The following is a 17,872-nucleotide window of genomic DNA, read 5'->3' as shown; positions in this document are numbered from 1 at the left end:
GTGAGTTTTTATCAAGAATTTATCAAGAAAAAGTCTCAGCCAATTAAATTTGTTGTTTGCCGGAAATCAAGGAGGTAATGGTGTGTAATTAAGGAAATGTGTTAGTAAATACATTGTCTTAAAATTTTCTTGATACATTTTGTCATTGTAGCTATCATTTCCCTTTAATTTTATATGGAGCTCCTCCAGGTTACCATATATTATGCATTGAATGTATGCATTGAATTTAATTGTTAAACTTCTAATTAATTGAATGCACAAAATATAAGTGAAAGTCTTTACTTTTGGGTTGATTGACATGTGCCATAAATAAGGGCACGAGTTAACATGACCCTTTAACTTAATATTCTATTTGAAGGATTTTAATTAAGTTTGTTCTCACCGACATGTGTATCACATACACGCGTCTTTTAATGATACATGACATTCATGTTCATAGATAGCAACTATATAAAACATAATAAACATACATGATAGCATACATCTAAAACATGTTAAGCATACATCTCATACACGCGCTAACTAAACATATACTTTATGCATCACATTCATAAAGTAATAATAAATTTGGTATATGGTTATGTCCTACTGCGTAAAAATTAATTAAATATACTATTTTATCACAATACTTCGAACATGAACAAACTTCACAAGTTTTGAACCATCTTTTGGCGTTATCTTTTCCCGAGCTTGAGTAACTACATTATTTAACACTTAAATAAAATAATTAAAATAAATCACGACGCACAGGTCGTATTTAAATAAAATAAATAACGGCGCTCATGTTGTATTTAAATAAAATAAATAAATGGCAAAATTCTCAGGACATAACCATATACCGTATTTATAATATAATTGAAATAATAACCTTTATTATAATAATTATCATTAAATAAATTAAAATATAACCTTTAATCTTTTTTTTGTCAAGTAGTCTAGTGGTTAGAGATCACACATTTTAAATGTGAAGAAGTAAATGTGAAGAAGTAGAGTGTCCGAGATTCGAACCTCGACCCCTGCATATAATATGCAATATCCCTACCAACTAAGTTAGATTCACGGGGATACCTTTAATTTTTAATTTACAAATAATAGTTATAAATTATAATATTCACGGCAAGTCATTGTTTTAAAAAACAGATTGCTCGTCGATTTGGTAAGGTCACTATGTAACTGAGTCATCGGTCGAACCAATAAGTCATTGGTTGAACCGCATGACTGAATTGGATTAAACCGAATTACTTGATTGTATAACTCGACATCTATAAGAAATTATATAAATATTTTTTTAATTTAAACCTATTTACAATGAATAATAAGCCTTCCTCAAAAAAAAAAAAAATGAATAATAAGCCTAAACCCCCTACAGTATATATCAAACACAAAACCCCAATTCCTTGCTTTTGAGCACCGCCGCTATTCTCTTGAGTACAGCTGCCGCATCACCTTTTGAATCGCTGCTTCCTTATCGATCAGGTTTGAACCTTCTCTCTCTCTCTCTCTCTCTGATTTATGGGTTATAATCAGATGTATTAGCAGTTTAAAACCCTTAATAGGGTTTGGGTTAGGGTTTTGAAGGAATCGAGATTTAAGAATTTGGGGGAAAATGTGAAAGAATGAAGAGGTGAGAAATGGAGTTGAAGAGGAAGTGAAGTGAGAGTTAGACGCAACAATCTAGTTTAGATTGTAACTTTGTCAATTTTTTTGTTTTGTTTTGTCCAAATACAAAGTTGATCTATAATTGGTAAATACATCTGCTAATACGCTGCCTGGATATCTTTTAAGTTTGTTGTTGATCTATTTCTTATATTTACTGCTGTGCTGTACTGTGGGTAATTTTGATAATCATTTTGCTTATATTTTTTGTTTTCTTTGTATTGTACATGTTGGTATCCTTTGTTCACCGATTAAATAGGCAATGAAGTACATGCCCCCTAAGCAGCTGTTTCAATTTTTAAGCAAAGCACTACCTGGAAGAATTATGGGGGTCAATGTTGGCACTGAGTTTCTTGGAGTTTTCATGGGAGATTTGGAGAGGAAACTCAAGGACAAATCTACGTATAATAATAATTAGCAAAAAGAATCAGATTTGTCATTTTTATATGTTTTTTTAGTATTGTTTTTTAAATCATTTTTTAAAAAAAAAAAAAACTAAAACATTAATAGGGTATTTTTGTTAATCTTCAGCCGTATACCCTTGAATGATAAGTCTGGAGAGCCCAGGAATGTTGCTGTTATTGCATCTGAAATCAAGCAGATGGTACTTATAATCATTTAATTAATTATAGTTTTGTTATTGCATCTGAAATAAAGGAGCCCGTACTTATAATCATTTTCATTTTAATTAATTATAGGTTGATCGGAACAATGTCAAGGGCATGGTGTTTGGAAGGGTGGATTGGGGCTTGGACGTTGGACAGCCTGATGGTTGTCCCCTGTCTTCCGATGTATGTTGTATGTTTAATTTTAAGTTCAAAAATTAATTCATGTAGTATTTCTTTATGTGATTCTGTCCTCCCTCATTCGACCTAGTTTCAAGAAGTAAAGAAGTTCGTCCAAAAGCTCGAGAAAACAAATATTATCAGTGATATGAACTATTCATATGATAAATTTGTTGATAAGGATACGGGCTTTGAGGTACACGGAGAAGGAGGAGCTGTCGAAGAAAGGGGCAAAAAATAAGGTCTCCGAGCTTATTCTCCATGTAAGTTTTTGGTAAATTTATTAATGTACTGTCCATCATGTGTTTTCTTCAATCCTTTATGTTTGGTTTTGGGGTTGCATTTTTCTGTTCGGACTGAGGAGGATGCATCTGTGTTGGTTATAGTGTTATAGAGTCTGTGTTGAGTGTTGTGGAAATTTAAGGTCAGGCTGTATAGAATGTCTCTGTTATCTTAGCTCCGTAGTTCCTGCTTTTAGGCGTGTAACAAGTCTGTTTTGGTGCTGATATGAGTTCGGTTTGCTCCTTGGTGTTAGGTGTGGAGTTTTATTTATTTTGGGTTTAATTTGGCTACAAGCTATATTCTTGGTACTTTCCGTTTGTTACTTGCACATCTTGTGTGTTCCTAAATTAATAAATTCATTTTTTTGCTGCTTCAAAAAAATAAAAAGATGGGTAAGATGAAAATACAAACAAGATGAGAGATAGAGAAGAATTTTTTGAAAAATCTCAAATCTGTTTTCTCTCTCAAGAGAGAGATGTGTTTACTGGCTCTGTCTACCATGAGAGACATTGGTAGGTCTCCCACCGTGAGCAAGCTAAATAAGAAAAATTTGGCCGTTGGATAATGAAACCTTATAGATCTTATCATAGACTGTCAGCATGAGCAAAAGTACAAACATCCCAATAAACTCTCTATAGGACTTAAATCGATAGTCTAAAACACATCAGCAGTCACACAGACATAAAACCTCTAGAAATTTTTACGTTTTTCTGTTAAATATTGAAGTTTTGTTCTAAAACCTTTGATATAAATGGAATTTGAATCTTTTATTTACTGGGTTTCTCAAAAATCTTTTCACATGGTAGATTTACAGATTTGAGTTCCATTCTTTTCTAAGTTTATGCTAAATATAAGCATGAATTTTTTTTAGAAACACATGAACAATTGGTTGAGAATTTTACAATTAGACACATTGCTGTTTTGCATCAAAAAAGTGTTGATTTTATGATGAATACATAAATAATGAGAGTGAAATAGCCAGAAGAAGAAGATGGATTTGAGAAGTCTGATGTGATGGGTGTTTGTCTTTGATGAAAGTCAATGAAAGGGAGACAAGAAAAATAATCAAGTGTATTTGATTTACGGTGTGTTTAATCAATCTAATGGTTTTGAAAGGTCATGCACGGTACAAGACCTATCAAGGTCTCCCACTGTAGACAGCGCCGTGTTTACTGGTAGTAAGTAGTAACTAGTAACTAATGATGATTTCCACTTTTCTAGGGATTTATTTATTATTATTAATTATCATTAATAAAAAGTAAAAAGAAAATTGATTGATAGTTGGTACTGTAGTACTTGGTAGCGTGTTTGCAAGTGAAGGAATATTAAAGCTGCTCAACTTTAGTATAAAAATATAATTAATTACATCTTTTCTAGTTATATCAGTTGGCCGTTGTTCTGTCTGTGTGTGGTTCTCAAGTCGAGCACGAGAGTCCTCACATCACCCCTTCATATCTGAATAAAAAATTAAATTAATACGGGTCAGTTTCGGTTTCTGATGGATGAATTTTGACCATCCGCACTCGACTGTTACTACCCAGATTAAACCAAAAATGTTGACCCGACGACCCGATCCTACACCACCCGTTTGTCAATTTTTCTATTCGGGTTTTCGGGTTCAAGGCGGGTGGCGGTTTTCTGTCCACCCCTAGCTAGTCTGTTCAAAATTTTCCTTCATTGTACAAAATCTGGCACTATAGACTTGGACATCCTCACTATGAGGTGCTCAAATCTGTCATGAAACTTTAATCATAATTTATCTAATAAAATGCTTTCTGATTTTTGTTCTGCCTGTTGTTTGGGGAAAGCTCATAGACTTCCCTCTTTTACTTCTACTGCCACTTATAATAATTAATTAATAAACTTTAGAACTCATCTTTTGTAATTTATGGGGACCTGCTCCAGTAGATTCTTTTGGAGGTTACTGCAATTTTTGGACCTGGATATTTCCGTTAAAACTGATGTCTCCCACATTAACAACCTTCCAAAATTTCAAAAATATAAATATGGTAAAACTTCTGTACAACTCTTCCATCAAGTCTGTTCAGACTAATGGTGGTGGTGAATTTGGCCCCTACCTCTTATATTTGAACAATCTTGGCATTATTCACAGACTCACCATCAAAATGGGTCTGTAAACATCAAAATGGGTCTGTAAAAAGGAAGCATAGGCATATAGTAGAAACTGGATTGACTGTATAAGCTCGTGATGAAAAACAATTAGGGGGCGTTTGTTTCTTGGATGAGAAATTTATACCCAATATTAATGTTCCCAGGAACTAAGAAGTGAAATCATAATCCCGGGTACTTTTTGAAAAAAGCATTTGGTTAATATTTACTACATTCCTATGATTATTTGTAAACTTGGAGAATATGGGTAGTGACTAGGTGGTTATTTAAGTTTTTCCCCCCACCTTCATGGGAATATTTTATTCTCACCCATTTTCTTGGAAATAAAAACATGGGAAATGGTAGGTTATTTTATTCCTGGGAATGTTTTATATCCGGGAATTAATTTCCTAACATTGTAACAAACATAGGAACCTTTCTTTGTAACTTCTATATTCTTGTGAATGATTTTTACAACTAGGAAACAAACACCCCCTTACTAAACATGACATTTTTAGTCGTACGAGCTTATAAGCTATAAAAAATGGTAAAATATAGTAAACTAATATTGAAGGTTAAAATTGGAAGAAAATGTACTTGAAATATAGTAAACTAATATAGTGAATGATTTTAACCTCAAAAGCTACTTGAAATAACATCTAAAAAAATGGTTCCTTTCTTTGTTGGTCATGGTGTTCTTCTCTTTGGGTGTTGTTTCTTTTGTCTGATCTTCCTTTGTTGATTCTTCTTTGTTTGATTAAAAATCTATTATTCATAAATGTACTAACAGTTGTTTCTAAAATCTATTTTGCCAGAGGTACCTGGATATCGTTAACAAGGAAGTCTAGCTCATAGCACCACCGGAGTCAGGGGCTGGCTCCTGTCTGCACAAAACTTTCATAATATTTTTTTTTAAGTACTAATATTGCTAGATTTAACCTAAGCAAACATGATGGTAGATGTGAATGATGGTAGATTTAACCTCTGTATGTAGTGATTTAATCTCTTATGAAGATGCATGTGTTGAAGACATTGCAAGCACTTAAGAATTTCAAGGAGTTTTATTTGTTGTTGCAATCAATTTACAGTATATGGTAGCATGCAACCGTATTGAAGGAATTGCAAATTAAGAAGCATGATAAGTAATTGAAATCACTGAAGTCACGTCAAGTGCTCATCGTTTATTTTAATTTTAATTTTAATTAATATCCATGATAGCAAGGTGATTGTGAGTGAATAAAGGATGAGCACTTGACGTGACTCCAATATAACAGGAATCCTTTATATGATGTGGCTTCTCAATCAATTTTATGTTGAGTTATTAAGGATCGGATCTTGCCTCTATTATGAATAGTGTTGGAACCCGAGTGTTTAAAGAGGAGGTGAGGGCTGCTGTTCTTTGAGCACAGGTTTTTGACAGGTTTGTTGGTGTTGTAGCTGGAGGTTGGCAGTTTTGGTTAGTCACTGGTGTGTGTTTTTTGAGGGCTCTAGTTGCTGTATTTTTGGTTTTGCTTGTGAGGATTCCTGTGCTTTTTGCTTTCTGTTATAGCCTTTTGGGTTTCTATTTGTTCTTCTTTGCCTTTTGCACTTCTTGTGCTAGGCTGTTATATGAAATATATATGCTGCTTCAAAAAAAAAAATTAGCAACTCAACATTAAATTGAGAGAGGGCGCTACGTAATTAAACGTGGGAGATTTGGGGGCTAAAATTGTTAAAAAAAAATAGTGGGTTAAAGTCCACAATTAACAAATTTGTGGGGTAAAAAATGCAATTAAGTATAGTTACTTATGTATATAGAGAGATGTTTTTTTATTGAGATTGAAAATGAAACACCATTCAATATTTCTAAAATATTTCAAATCGGAGAATAATTTTTTTTTTGGTTAAGAATCGGTGAATAATTATAATGCTTTCAAAAATAAAATGTAATATATATATGTCCCGCAAGACATATCATACGAGAATGTAATTTATATATGAGAATGGTGGAATGCTTATTAGCTTTTGGATTAAAATTGTATGGCTGAGATTAAATAAATGGTTTTCTGAGGTACTCCATCCGGTCTCAAATGTAAGAAATTTTTCACTTAGATTCATTCAATAAATGATGTATGTGGTCTTTATTATAGACAACATACATCATTTATTGAATGAACCAAAAAATTGAAAAGTTTCTTTCATTTGAGACCGGAGGGAGTAGTTCACGCGCTTGATTATTTTTGCCTCATCACGGTTTGATTTTTTTTTTTTAATGAATCGGCCAAAAAAGCAAAAACAACTAAACATCCACCATTTCATTGCTACGGTCATCACCAATTCACCATGGATAATTCGTCAACCTTTGATTGCTTTTGTAATTTTGCAGATCTAAAACTTCTCTGATATTTGTCTATTTACTGTTTACATTTAAATGCAATATTATGTTGTTCTTTCTTACCCTTGAAGTTTGGAGTATTTGTGAAAATGAAGTCTGAGCTAGCCAACATTCTTAAGAGCCTTTTCAATTGCAAGGTAACATTGAATAAAATAAGTAAAGCCACCTTCATTTGGGTGGAGCAACATAGAGCAGCTTCTACAAATAATACCAATGCTAACTAATAAGGCTCAACACCTCAATAACATGGGTGATTGACATATTTGGTGGCATTGGTGGATGTCCATGATATTGCTCTAATGTGTCATACATCTGTGATGGAGAATTTAAGGACCTCTATGGTCTGTCAAATATTATTGAAAACCATGAAGCATGAGAAAGATAGAGAACAGAAGAGTCCTGATTAGATAATATTTCCATAATGTGATGCTCTTTATTTTGTGCAGTCTTAGTCCAATTCTTGATTTCAATGATCAACTTTAACTAGGGTTACTGAGATTGAGTACACTAACAGCAATCTAGGTCAAACTATCAACTCTAATACCACTACTGGGTACTTAAATATCGACTTGAACACTACGTTTTCATCCAAAATTTTAAATCATTGGACATATGATCACATATCTTATATATGTTTCTCAACGTTCACATTTCCATTCAATATAAGACTCTTCACTCAAACTTGAGAGACCAATACCAATTATATATCTGCTATTTCGGTTTTGTATATGGATACCAGCCCCACGAGGAATCATCATATTTCCCTCAAGTTCTTGTGAAATGCCTTCTCTGGGCTTCTTAAGAGTCTATGACCTTAGCTACCTAATTTCTCTTCAAATAGTTTCATTATCAAAACAACAAACTTAAAAGTGGTATTGATTTTTGGTTTGGAGAATCTGCTTTCTTTAACCTTTGTGGCAATACCTTGTTAGGACAAATACCAAAATCAATATATAGGTCAACTCATTCGGCTCTTTAATAATGTTTAACATTTCCAATATTTTGATTGAAGGGTCTTACCTTCAAAATCTTCAAATACTTTATCTTTCTATTAACCTTGTGAACCTCTCTGCCTTATTTATGAGTATGGTTATAAATCCATCACCCCTTTATGTACAAAACTCATGGTTACGACCACGTTGATGGTCCAATTTATGAGACTAGTCCATTAGGCAGGACTATACATCGAGTGTTTTTATTTACTCAATCAATGAGAGATTCATAATATTGTTGCCTCCTTTTTTAGAGCGGGATTCACAACGACTGTAACGATGTCGACACTAATCCAATGATAGCCCTTTTTTATTTGTCGACTCACTCATCTATCAATATTCTATAGTTCATTAGGTAGATGGTTCAATTTAAAAACCAGACCATTAGGTAGAACTATACATCAAGTTTTTTAATTTATTCAATGTGAGATTCATAATATTGTTGCCTCCTTTAAGAGCAGCATCCACAACGGCTATAATTATATCATCACTAATCAAGCGATAACCCTTTTCTCTTTGCCAACTTCACTCATCTATCAAGATTCGATAGATTACCTTAATCCAGCCTACCATTTTTCATAGCCCAAATCTCAATCAAAGCGCCAATTGTGATTGTCAAAAAGAACTAATAAATATTGTAATGAAAACCATGCTTGTATATCTTATAAATAAAATAATCATATATATATATATATATATATATATATATATATATATATATATTTTAATTGACAATATGATTTTGCATCACTCAAGGACAGGATAAATCAATCTCTCCCAATAAGATTATTAAATATTGTAATGAAAAGTGAAAACCATGCTTGTATTTGTATATCTTATAATAATATAATAAACAAATTATCATCTATTTTTAGATAATTAACAGAAAAGTTTGCCTTACTTAAGAAGGAAAGAACTAATGAATCTCCCAATAAGATTATGATTTTGCACAGAATACAAAACCTGTGACACTACACTATGATTCCATTATTAGTTGCTTTCAATCACTACTAACTATGCACACGTTCATCTGGTAAAGTGGTATTCATGGTGGCGTTTAGGGTGGGAATGGACTCTTTTTTCCCATCATGGGAAAGTGTCTTTTTCCCTGCCACCTGTGGGTCGGTAACCTGAACCAAAATAAAAAACAAAAAATTTAAAATCAGTTTTTTAATAATGTTTCTTCTTTCTGGACCACACCCCCCAATTGCTATTATCAACCAGAAAATCATATTCTTTGTTTAACATCGTTTTATTCTTCTACATCCAAAAATACGATGGATGCTTCTGAAAATACTATGCTTCTGAAAATCTCAAGTATACCAACTTCTCTTCTTCATTGTTGATCTATCTTCTCTTCTTCTTCATTACTGAGACTTTTTTCATCAAAAACCTTTCCCCAATCACTCCTAATCTCCATTGACAGAGGTTGTTTGTTCGAACCAAGCAAAACACCTTCATCCATCGATCTCGTTTCTTCAACTGAAGGTATGGATTTTAAGTGATTCTTAAACGATTTAGCATTTAAAACATGAAATTTGTCAATTCTGATTGAAATTTGAAAAAATTGGGGGTAATTTATACACGGATCTGTCATCTCTTTTGCATATGAAGCTTGTGGAATGAAGAAGAAGGAATAGAAAGGTGGAATGAAGAAGAAGGAGTCGAAAGGAATCTGAGAATGAAGAAGCGATGAACACTTCTGGGAGATATAAGCTTCTTTCTTATTTATTTGCTTGGCTTCAATTCATGTTTAAAAAAAAAATGCACAAAAAATAGCCATTCTTTAATAAATCAACCAAAATTGGCATGAAAAAAAAAAACAAATCAACAAATATTAAATTAAACTTATTTAAAACAAACAAATGCTGAATTAAAATAGCCATTATTTATTTGCTTGGCTTCAATTCATGCTAAGGCCCATGAATTCATAAAAAAAAAAAATTTAAAACAAACAAATGCTGAATTATTATTTGTCAAAAAAAATGCTGAATTATTATTATTTAATTAATTGGTGGGGCCAGAATTTTTGTTACCCAATGTCCAACAACAAGTTGCAACAATTACCACTTCTTCCATCACAACCATCCAATTAAAATAATATTAAATCTATGGTTGTAAAGCACACTTTCCCATCATGGGAAAAAAGAGTTCATTCCCATGCTAAATGTCACCACACTCATTTGTTAGCAGAAATTGTACACCTCCATGAAAAAACAAACAGGAATATGACATTGTTTTTTTATTACACAAAAAAGGACATTGTTTTCAGAGCTCACTAGTTTGAATTTATGTCTCTTTACCTTTGTTTCTTTACCAATAATAATAAATTTTTTCATTTAAATAATGAAACAGTTCCTTTAGTATGTAGTATATGGATGGACCCTATATGGTTTTGAAATTTAAGTAGACATGAATGAGTAGTAGGTCCATGTTTCCTTTCTTGTGCCACTTGACCCCTCCTTTGACTTGTGGCTGGCATTGGCCATTATCACAAGACACAAACACAGTTTCTATCCCATCATCACACGCACGTTGCTTCAATAATTGTGTATGACAAGATGTCTTTGCCTATAATATTTTGACAATGACACTTGACACATTTGACAATTTTGACATTGACACATATTAGACATTAGACACGTTTTTGATTTTTGATATGCGAGAGATTCTATACATTCATGTAGTGAACAACTCAGAGTTGTCGAATCAACTTTGAACTACTAATTATGTGAATGCATGAAATCGCATGAAATACAAATTCATAGTAACAAAGAGCTAGATAGGGTTATATTGGAAACCTATACTAACACATTCATTCATATTGCATTCACGCAATCAGCAATTTATAGTCGTTGGATCAACTTTGAATTGTTGATTGAATTAATGCATGGAATCACTGATGGCACGAAATCAGAATTCATAGTAACAAAGAGCTAGATAGAATTGAATTGAAAACTCATCTTGAAATTACCATTATTAATAATTAATTCCAAGATATGCAAATGCATTTTCCATTATATTATTAGAGAGGATCTTGAGTTAGCCCTAGTTGGTGGTAATTCAAGTGGTCAATGCCATTTAACCTAATACAACATAACACTTGCTCTGGCAGCTCCTCAACTTTGTTCCCCTGAATCAAATATTAATATGATAATAATTAGTAGAAGCATAAAATAAAATGCATTTGATTTTTTTCATAAGATAAAAACTACTTGCCTGAATTGTAAGACCAATATCTAGAGTGCAGATCTTTAATCTGTCCATGAATGCTTCAAACCCTTTTCTTGAGATATAACCAAATCTATGCATATCTATATCAATCTCAAAGTAATTTTCTCCCTGCAAAAATAAATAAACATATTGGTTAGTTAGGTTATTAGAAATAAAGGTCAGAGAGTAAAGTACTAGATCTTTTATAGTGGAATGACACCACTTTAAATAGTGGGCCAAAGATAAAGGTACCACAATTAATCCATAAAACTGTAAGCAAATAGTTGTACAAAATTATCAAAAAGTGGAAGGAGCCCCACATGAAAAATTGAAGTTTCTCACTCACTTTATTTGAAAGTCTGTCATTTAATTTAGGGTCAGCTTGAATTCGCTTATTTGAGCTTATCTACTACTGATTTACCAGCTTGTGATTCTGCTGATAGAGCTTATGGTAACAACTTATGACATGTTCATAAGCTGTTATCAACTTAATTCTATAAGCTCTATAGTATACCTTACAAAAATAGCTTATGACTTATATGAAAAAAGTTTGACTTTATTTTATTATTGTTATAAAAATAGCATATACATAAGCACTTAATTAAGATATTATTTTAGACAGGGTTAGTGATATAAATTTTCTTGTCTTTCTCAGTTTGACATCCACTTGAGAAGTAATTCTACATTAACTCTTAACATTAAAGAAAGCACTAAACTAACCACATAATTGCATGAATATGGATGGGATCATTAATGTAAAATCCATATGCATGTGTTGAACTTCACATTCATATTTCACTAAGGGAAAAACAGACTTTCAAAATGATTGAAGGAAGTAGAAAACATTAGAAATTTACAATTAGTGAAGGAGACATACAGAATAAAACTCGTGTTGGGGACGTGAAAGAACAGGTTTCTCATTGTAAGCCTGCATAAGCTTCCTTTCAGCCGCACTCAAATGAAGGTCTTCTATATTGCCAACACGGCCTAGTATTTTCAATCGTTCTCGAAACGGTGCAATCGTATCGACTGGAAAGCCCTTTACCTTTTCAACTTCATCATCCATCAACTTCTGTCAAACGACATGGACAGATTTTATTTCATTAGCAACACATAAGTTGGTGACATGTATCTATTAATTTCACAAATTTTTGTTTAATGACAACATTGTAAGAAATAATCTTAAAGAACTTATTGACTGAAAGAAACAGAACAATAGCATTTTTAGCCAGATATATCGATAAAATCAAGCACTAAATTGAGACATGAAGAATCCTACTTACTCTGATGTTTTCTTGAAAATGTTGAGGAAGTTCCTTCGCGTAACTTTCCGAAAGCTTAAAATACAAGACAAAACTCGCTCCTTCTCCATCAATTTCACCTTGGAAAAGCGTTGTAGGGTACAGCGGAATCTGAAATCCACAAAACAAAGAGTCTGAGAATATGCAGCAACAATATGTTCATATAACTTTTTTGGAAAAAGACTAAAAAGTGTGTAACTAAGTTTAAGCAAAGTAAGAGTACCTGAACATTTACAACAAGAATTGGTGGAAATTTGGCAGAGGAACTAACAGTAGGAAGTTCAACAAACCGAGCGATATGGTCCACTTTTCGCGGAGATAAGAAAACATCAACTCCAAATGGATAATATGCAGAATAGTTAGGAGCAAATTCCTTCTTCCTGTCCCTGTCATAATGAAAAACAGCTACGTCAACACTATTTTCTATGAATGTGTATGCCTTCAAAGCATATGTTTATGATCATGTGGCTTAAACTGTTTATGCATTTATTTGCGCACATGTATGCATTCTTAAACAAGTTACAGACAACCACCGGGGTTTGGTGTGAGTGGTCGGTGCACATTGTATGTGAGTGTTGTAAACTGAGACACCGAGTTCAATTTCTACTCGTAAAAAAACAAATTACTGACAGAATCTAAATCTTACTTGAAATAAGTTACGCCTCGTACTTTGAAAGTTCCTGGCTCAATGTGTGACCAACAATCAAGCATTTTCTTGTCAATTGGACAAAAGGGTACTTGAGAACCTGCAATTGGTCTTTGTAGTGTCTTCGAAGAAACTAAAAAACATTAAATGAAGCAAAAAGAAGAATTAGAATATTTACGTTTACACACAACTGCAACACAAGATGCAGACTCCTAAAAAACAACGATTCTACGCAAGACTGCTGTGTCAAGAATTCGAACTCACATCGACTAGAAAGTTTCGGAGGAGCCTTCTTCTTTGAATTAGGAGGACTTGAACATGATCTTCTTTTTTCAAGAGAAGGAATGGTAGATGCAAGACATGGCAAACAATTGTTTGGAATAATGCCACAATTATCCAAAATTCCTTCGTCCTTATTTGAACTCGCATCGACAGAGGAAATATCGTCAAGGAACACAGGTTCATTTACTTCAATCATATTTCCATCTACACCGACATGTTGAACATCTGAACTTCTAGCAGCCTCAGAGATATTCGGTTTCTGCGATTGATTGGTATCTCTTGAATGTGGAAGACTTGATACAGATCCAACTTCAATTCCATTCAGAGATACAACATCTGCAGATATTAATTGTATTTTAACGATTTAGTTTATGTATATGCCGGTCAATCAATCATAACTATCAGATCATTAAAAAGCGTGTAATTTCATTGACGGTTTTAAACCGGCAATGTATCAAAATTAAACTCTTAGTTTATTGTAAGAAAAATAATCAAAATCATACCATCAGGAACACTCTGGTAATCATCATCACAGTCAGAATCAAATACAGTAACTGAATCAAACCATGCCTCTTCAATGCTTCCTGCAAACACAAATTTAAAATGTCATACAAAATTCAACTAAGATATGATGAAAAATAAATTATGCATTAAATGATGAAACAGATTCACATGGCCAAAAAACTTAAAATATTACATTAAGTGGTCAATAGTGATAGATATCAACATAACAATTTAATATTATTATTACCACTACCTCATTTTTGACTCTTAGGCCTAAAATTTGGCCTACCGTGCTTAAAACTCAAACACAATATTGACAATGCTAAGAGAAAAGGGAAAAAGAAAAAAAATGTAATTTGCACCAATCATTAACATCTTTTTTATATCTTCCTAAAGTAATTGCTCAACTTTAATTTTACTTTAGTCAAAATTTCCACAAAGTAACAAACAAACTTCAACTACAATATTCTCCTAAAGTCTAAACTTTCAACTACACCAAAAACATCGAAACAATTGAAAAAAATAAAAAAAAAAACTCAATAAATAAAAGAACCTCTTAATGCATGTTTGTATTCGCTGTAAGTTTGACAAAATCACGGTGATACTAAGATTATGTAGAAACTATAAAATGTAACTTTTGTCAAAATAGCGGTGATATTCACCTATGACAATCCAAACATGCACTTAAAATACCAAATTCAATTTGAAAAACACAAAAACAAAACCAGCTCTATAAACTTAAAGTACAAAATAATTTCTGTGAAAAAATGCAAGTCAATAAAAAAAACAAAAAAACAAAGAATAACATGAACCTTGGAAAGTTGGGTTGGTAAAAGAATGTTGAGGCAAACTTGGCAAATCAACTTTGCTATTATCCAATGATGAAAACTGAGAAGAAACTCTTCTCTTGAATCCAATTATTCTTTTCCTTTTTCTGTTTTTCTTCTTAAACATTCCTCCAACACAACCTTGTTGAGTTGACACACATGCTCCCATGTTTATATATCAATCTATATGTTACCTTTGATGTTTCAGATCCTTCTCCAACAACAATATCATACAAGAAAGTTCTGTCACATAGAAACAATGATATGAAAGAAAGAAAGAATAGAAGAGAAGCTTGGAAGTGAATATAATAGAATAGACAAAAGGAAAAAATAAATAAAAAGATATATTAATATAAGAGAGGTTGTGAAAGTTGAAGCCACCTTTTATTTATTTGTTGAAGTTACAAAAAAGACTCCAACTATCTTGTCCCCATAATCAAATTAATAAATATATAAGTATAAGATGCAAGAGATATTTAATATCTTACCAAACCGTGCGTTTTAATGTGATGCACTGGAATTTGCCAACTTCTGGGGAGGTATTCTTACATGATCACAAGACTAAATCAATAGTGTTTGCACACACATAAAAAGATGGTCCTTAAAATATTTAATCATTTTTTTTTATCAATTTCCTCTTTATTATTAAAAAAATATTTCTTTATGTGTGTGTGACCAAACACTTTTTATTTGATCATATGACCATATTAGAATTTCTCCTTCTAGGGTTAGTTATATTATATTATATGTTGTTTTTCTATGATGACATATTCTAATGACACTGATTGTTGGTATTGATTGTTTCTCGATCCGGCTCCTCTAAACCGAGTTGGTCAATTTAGAGTGTAAAGTAAATAATATCAACATTAATTTATAAATTAAAGATTATAACAAATTATGAGTTTGTTACACTAACAATTTTAATTTTCTCATTTTACATTTTAAATTTAAATTTTGATTTGTTATGTTCGAATTCTCGTTAGTGTGTTGGTTACATTGTATGGAAGTATAGTTTTTTTATTTATGAGAATATTGAAGTATAGTTGGTTCAACTAATTTTTATTTATTTATTAGTTTATTTTTCGGTAATTGACTAAATCAATTAGATCATGTTACGAATGTTTCAACAATTTGATCTTAAAATGACATTCATGAAAGAATTAATAACACTAAAACTTTATCCCTAAAAAAAAACACTAAAACTTTATAAAAATGTAATGAATGTAAGACTTATTTTGATATTAAAAAACAAAAAACACTAAAATTTAATAAAAACAAAACTACGGCATCTATTTTTATTTTTTTTAACTGCAACGTTTCGTCAAATTATTGAAAAAAATAAGTTATTTTTAAATTATAAGAAAAATAAATCAAAACAATTTAATCTTTACCTTTTTAAGATCAGAGACTAAAAGTTATCTCTACTTATTTTTTATCAGATTTTTTTTCTTCAGGAAATACATTGAATTTCATATTTAATTTGTCTCAGAGATGAAAAATGAGACATCAATCAAATAAAATTCCTCTCCGAAAAAAAGACATAAAGAAAAAAATAAAGTCAAAATTTTGATTTATAGGAGGAAAAACCATGAACACAAAAAACATTGTCAAACAGTGACGGCAGTTGTCATAGATAGACATAGTTGGCAGCAATATAAGGCATCCAAACAGGTCCCACTAATCAACTCCACGTGGCAAAAGACTATTCGACAAACGTGTGAAATAAAAATAGTGGCACAGATTGCAGAAATTGTGGACCAACTTGTATTTTCATATTTTCTACGTTGTTGTTGGAAAATACTGTGATGTTTTGGAGTTTATCTTCGTCGTTTCACGCACTCATGTAAAGTTATAGGTATCTTTATCTATGTACCCGTAAACTATCATAACGATGCACACGTGAGATAAGTCTTGTATTATGAAGCTTGGATATTTTAAAACAGAGACGTATCCGTATCAGATATACTCCACAAATGCTCTCAGATACGCACCCACGAAGTATCGAAATTAACGAATACTTATACAATACAGATACATAAGAATACTTATAAGATACTTCACAAATATGTATCCTAAAAAAAGATTAAGAGTAAAAAAGTGAGATAATGTTGTAAACATTTAGTAGAGATGTATATGATTCAATTTTAAATATATCCCTAAAATTGTTTCTCGATGAACCACTTAAAATTATACTTTTTGTGGATGAAGGTAACGAGGGAGGGGTGATTCAGCTAATCAACATTAGATAAAATTTGTGTTGAGTTCTTTTAATTAATGTTTATTTTCTTCATTTATTTTACATACATATAAGTTTTAATATAAAATTTCTCCCTCAAAAAAATATAAAATTTCTGTTAACGTATCTTAGCCGTATCATATCCTAAATTATGAAAAATTCGCGTATCCACGTACCCATATCGTATCGTACCCGTATCCGGACTTCATAGGTCTTGTATGTTTTTCTCTTCTGTGATTTGTGATCGTAACTCTTAAAGGATGAGGATATTCAAACCATAAGCCTGGAAACCTGAGCCACCCACCCTCACACTTAACATGGGTCTGAGTCTAATTCTCACATTACAATCCCTTCCCCAACTCTAATACCATGTAAAATGGTCTTGAATTTCATTTCACAAACTAGCTCAAAGGATAAATGTATTCAAACATATTTATACATTCAACAACTCAAAAATTTAAGCGATGTAAAACTAACAACAAAATACACTGAATTTCGAAAGTAACTTGAACGAAGTAAATATTAGATAAAGTCTGTCCGTATAACATGTGTAGTGTAGCCAATACAATTGTGAGTTTGAATGAATGAATGAATGAACAAAAACTCTGTGCACCATGACATTGACATTTGCTACATTCATATGATGTTTGTATAGTACTATATTT

General features: G+C 32.0%; 2 protein-coding genes across 4 annotated transcripts; one reads left to right on the top strand and one right to left on the bottom strand.

Annotated features, from left to right (window-relative positions):
• Window positions 1-1,405: 1,405 nt before the first annotated feature.
• LOC146921282 (uncharacterized) lies at window positions 1,406-5,909 on the top strand. 2 transcript variants are annotated; one of them, XM_085714714.1, is made up of 6 exons: window positions 1,406-1,476; window positions 1,916-2,058; window positions 2,188-2,260; window positions 2,355-2,447; window positions 2,623-2,704; window positions 5,648-5,909. In XM_085714714.1, exons 2-5 carry the CDS (start codon window positions 1,919-1,921, stop codon window positions 2,680-2,682), a joined length of 366 nt encoding a protein of 121 aa, XP_085570840.1. In that variant the 5' UTR covers window positions 1,406-1,476; window positions 1,916-1,918; the 3' UTR covers window positions 2,683-2,704; window positions 5,648-5,909. The 2 variants fall into 2 exon arrangements, with proteins under 2 accessions (XP_085570840.1, XP_085570838.1); XM_085714712.1 differs by having other exon boundaries at window positions 2,533-2,704.
• A 5,235-nt stretch (window positions 5,910-11,144) lies between these two features.
• LOC146921281 (uncharacterized) lies at window positions 11,145-15,442 on the bottom strand. 2 transcript variants are annotated; one of them, XM_085714710.1, is made up of 10 exons: window positions 15,353-15,442; window positions 14,957-15,214; window positions 14,144-14,224; window positions 13,623-13,976; window positions 13,359-13,491; window positions 12,936-13,098; window positions 12,695-12,823; window positions 12,289-12,483; window positions 11,418-11,540; window positions 11,145-11,331 (listed from the first exon to the last, which is right to left on the bottom strand). In XM_085714710.1, exons 2-10 carry the CDS (start codon window positions 15,138-15,140, stop codon window positions 11,224-11,226), a joined length of 1,470 nt encoding a protein of 489 aa, XP_085570836.1. In that variant the 5' UTR covers window positions 15,141-15,214; window positions 15,353-15,442; the 3' UTR covers window positions 11,145-11,223. The 2 variants fall into 2 exon arrangements, with proteins under 2 accessions (XP_085570836.1, XP_085570835.1); XM_085714709.1 differs by lacking the exon at window positions 15,353-15,442 and having other exon boundaries at window positions 14,957-15,290.
• Between the last annotated feature and the right edge of the window lie 2,430 nt (window positions 15,443-17,872).

Source organism: Medicago sativa, chromosome 5 (genome assembly GCF_051527215.1).
Source record: "Medicago sativa cultivar Bolivia chromosome 5, Bolivia_mono, whole genome shotgun sequence".
NCBI lineage: Eukaryota > Viridiplantae > Streptophyta > Magnoliopsida > Fabales > Fabaceae > Medicago > Medicago sativa.
This window is presented reverse-complemented; position numbering and strand designations above follow the sequence as displayed.

Excerpts from the sequence above, each read along its gene's own strand:
- LOC146921282 (XM_085714712.1), top strand. The coding sequence starts at position 1,919 with ATGAAGTACATGCCCCCTAAGCAGCTGTTTCAATTTTTAAGCAAAGCA. Across the intron at positions 2,261-2,354 it reads CATCTGAAATCAAGCAGATG|GTTGATCGGAACAATGTCAA; the intron begins GTACTTATAATC and ends AATTAATTATAG. Across the intron at positions 2,448-2,532 it reads GTTGTCCCCTGTCTTCCGAT|TTTCAAGAAGTAAAGAAGTT; the intron begins GTATGTTGTATG and ends CATTCGACCTAG.
- LOC146921281 (XM_085714710.1), bottom strand. The coding sequence starts at position 15,140 with ATGGGAGCATGTGTGTCAACTCAACAAGGTTGTGTTGGAGGAATGTTT. Across the intron at positions 13,977-14,143 it reads TTACCAGAGTGTTCCTGATG|ATGTTGTATCTCTGAATGGA; the intron begins GTATGATTTTGA and ends TAATATCTGCAG. Across the intron at positions 13,492-13,622 it reads TCCGAAACTTTCTAGTCGAT|TTTCTTCGAAGACACTACAA; the intron begins GTGAGTTCGAAT and ends AATGTTTTTTAG.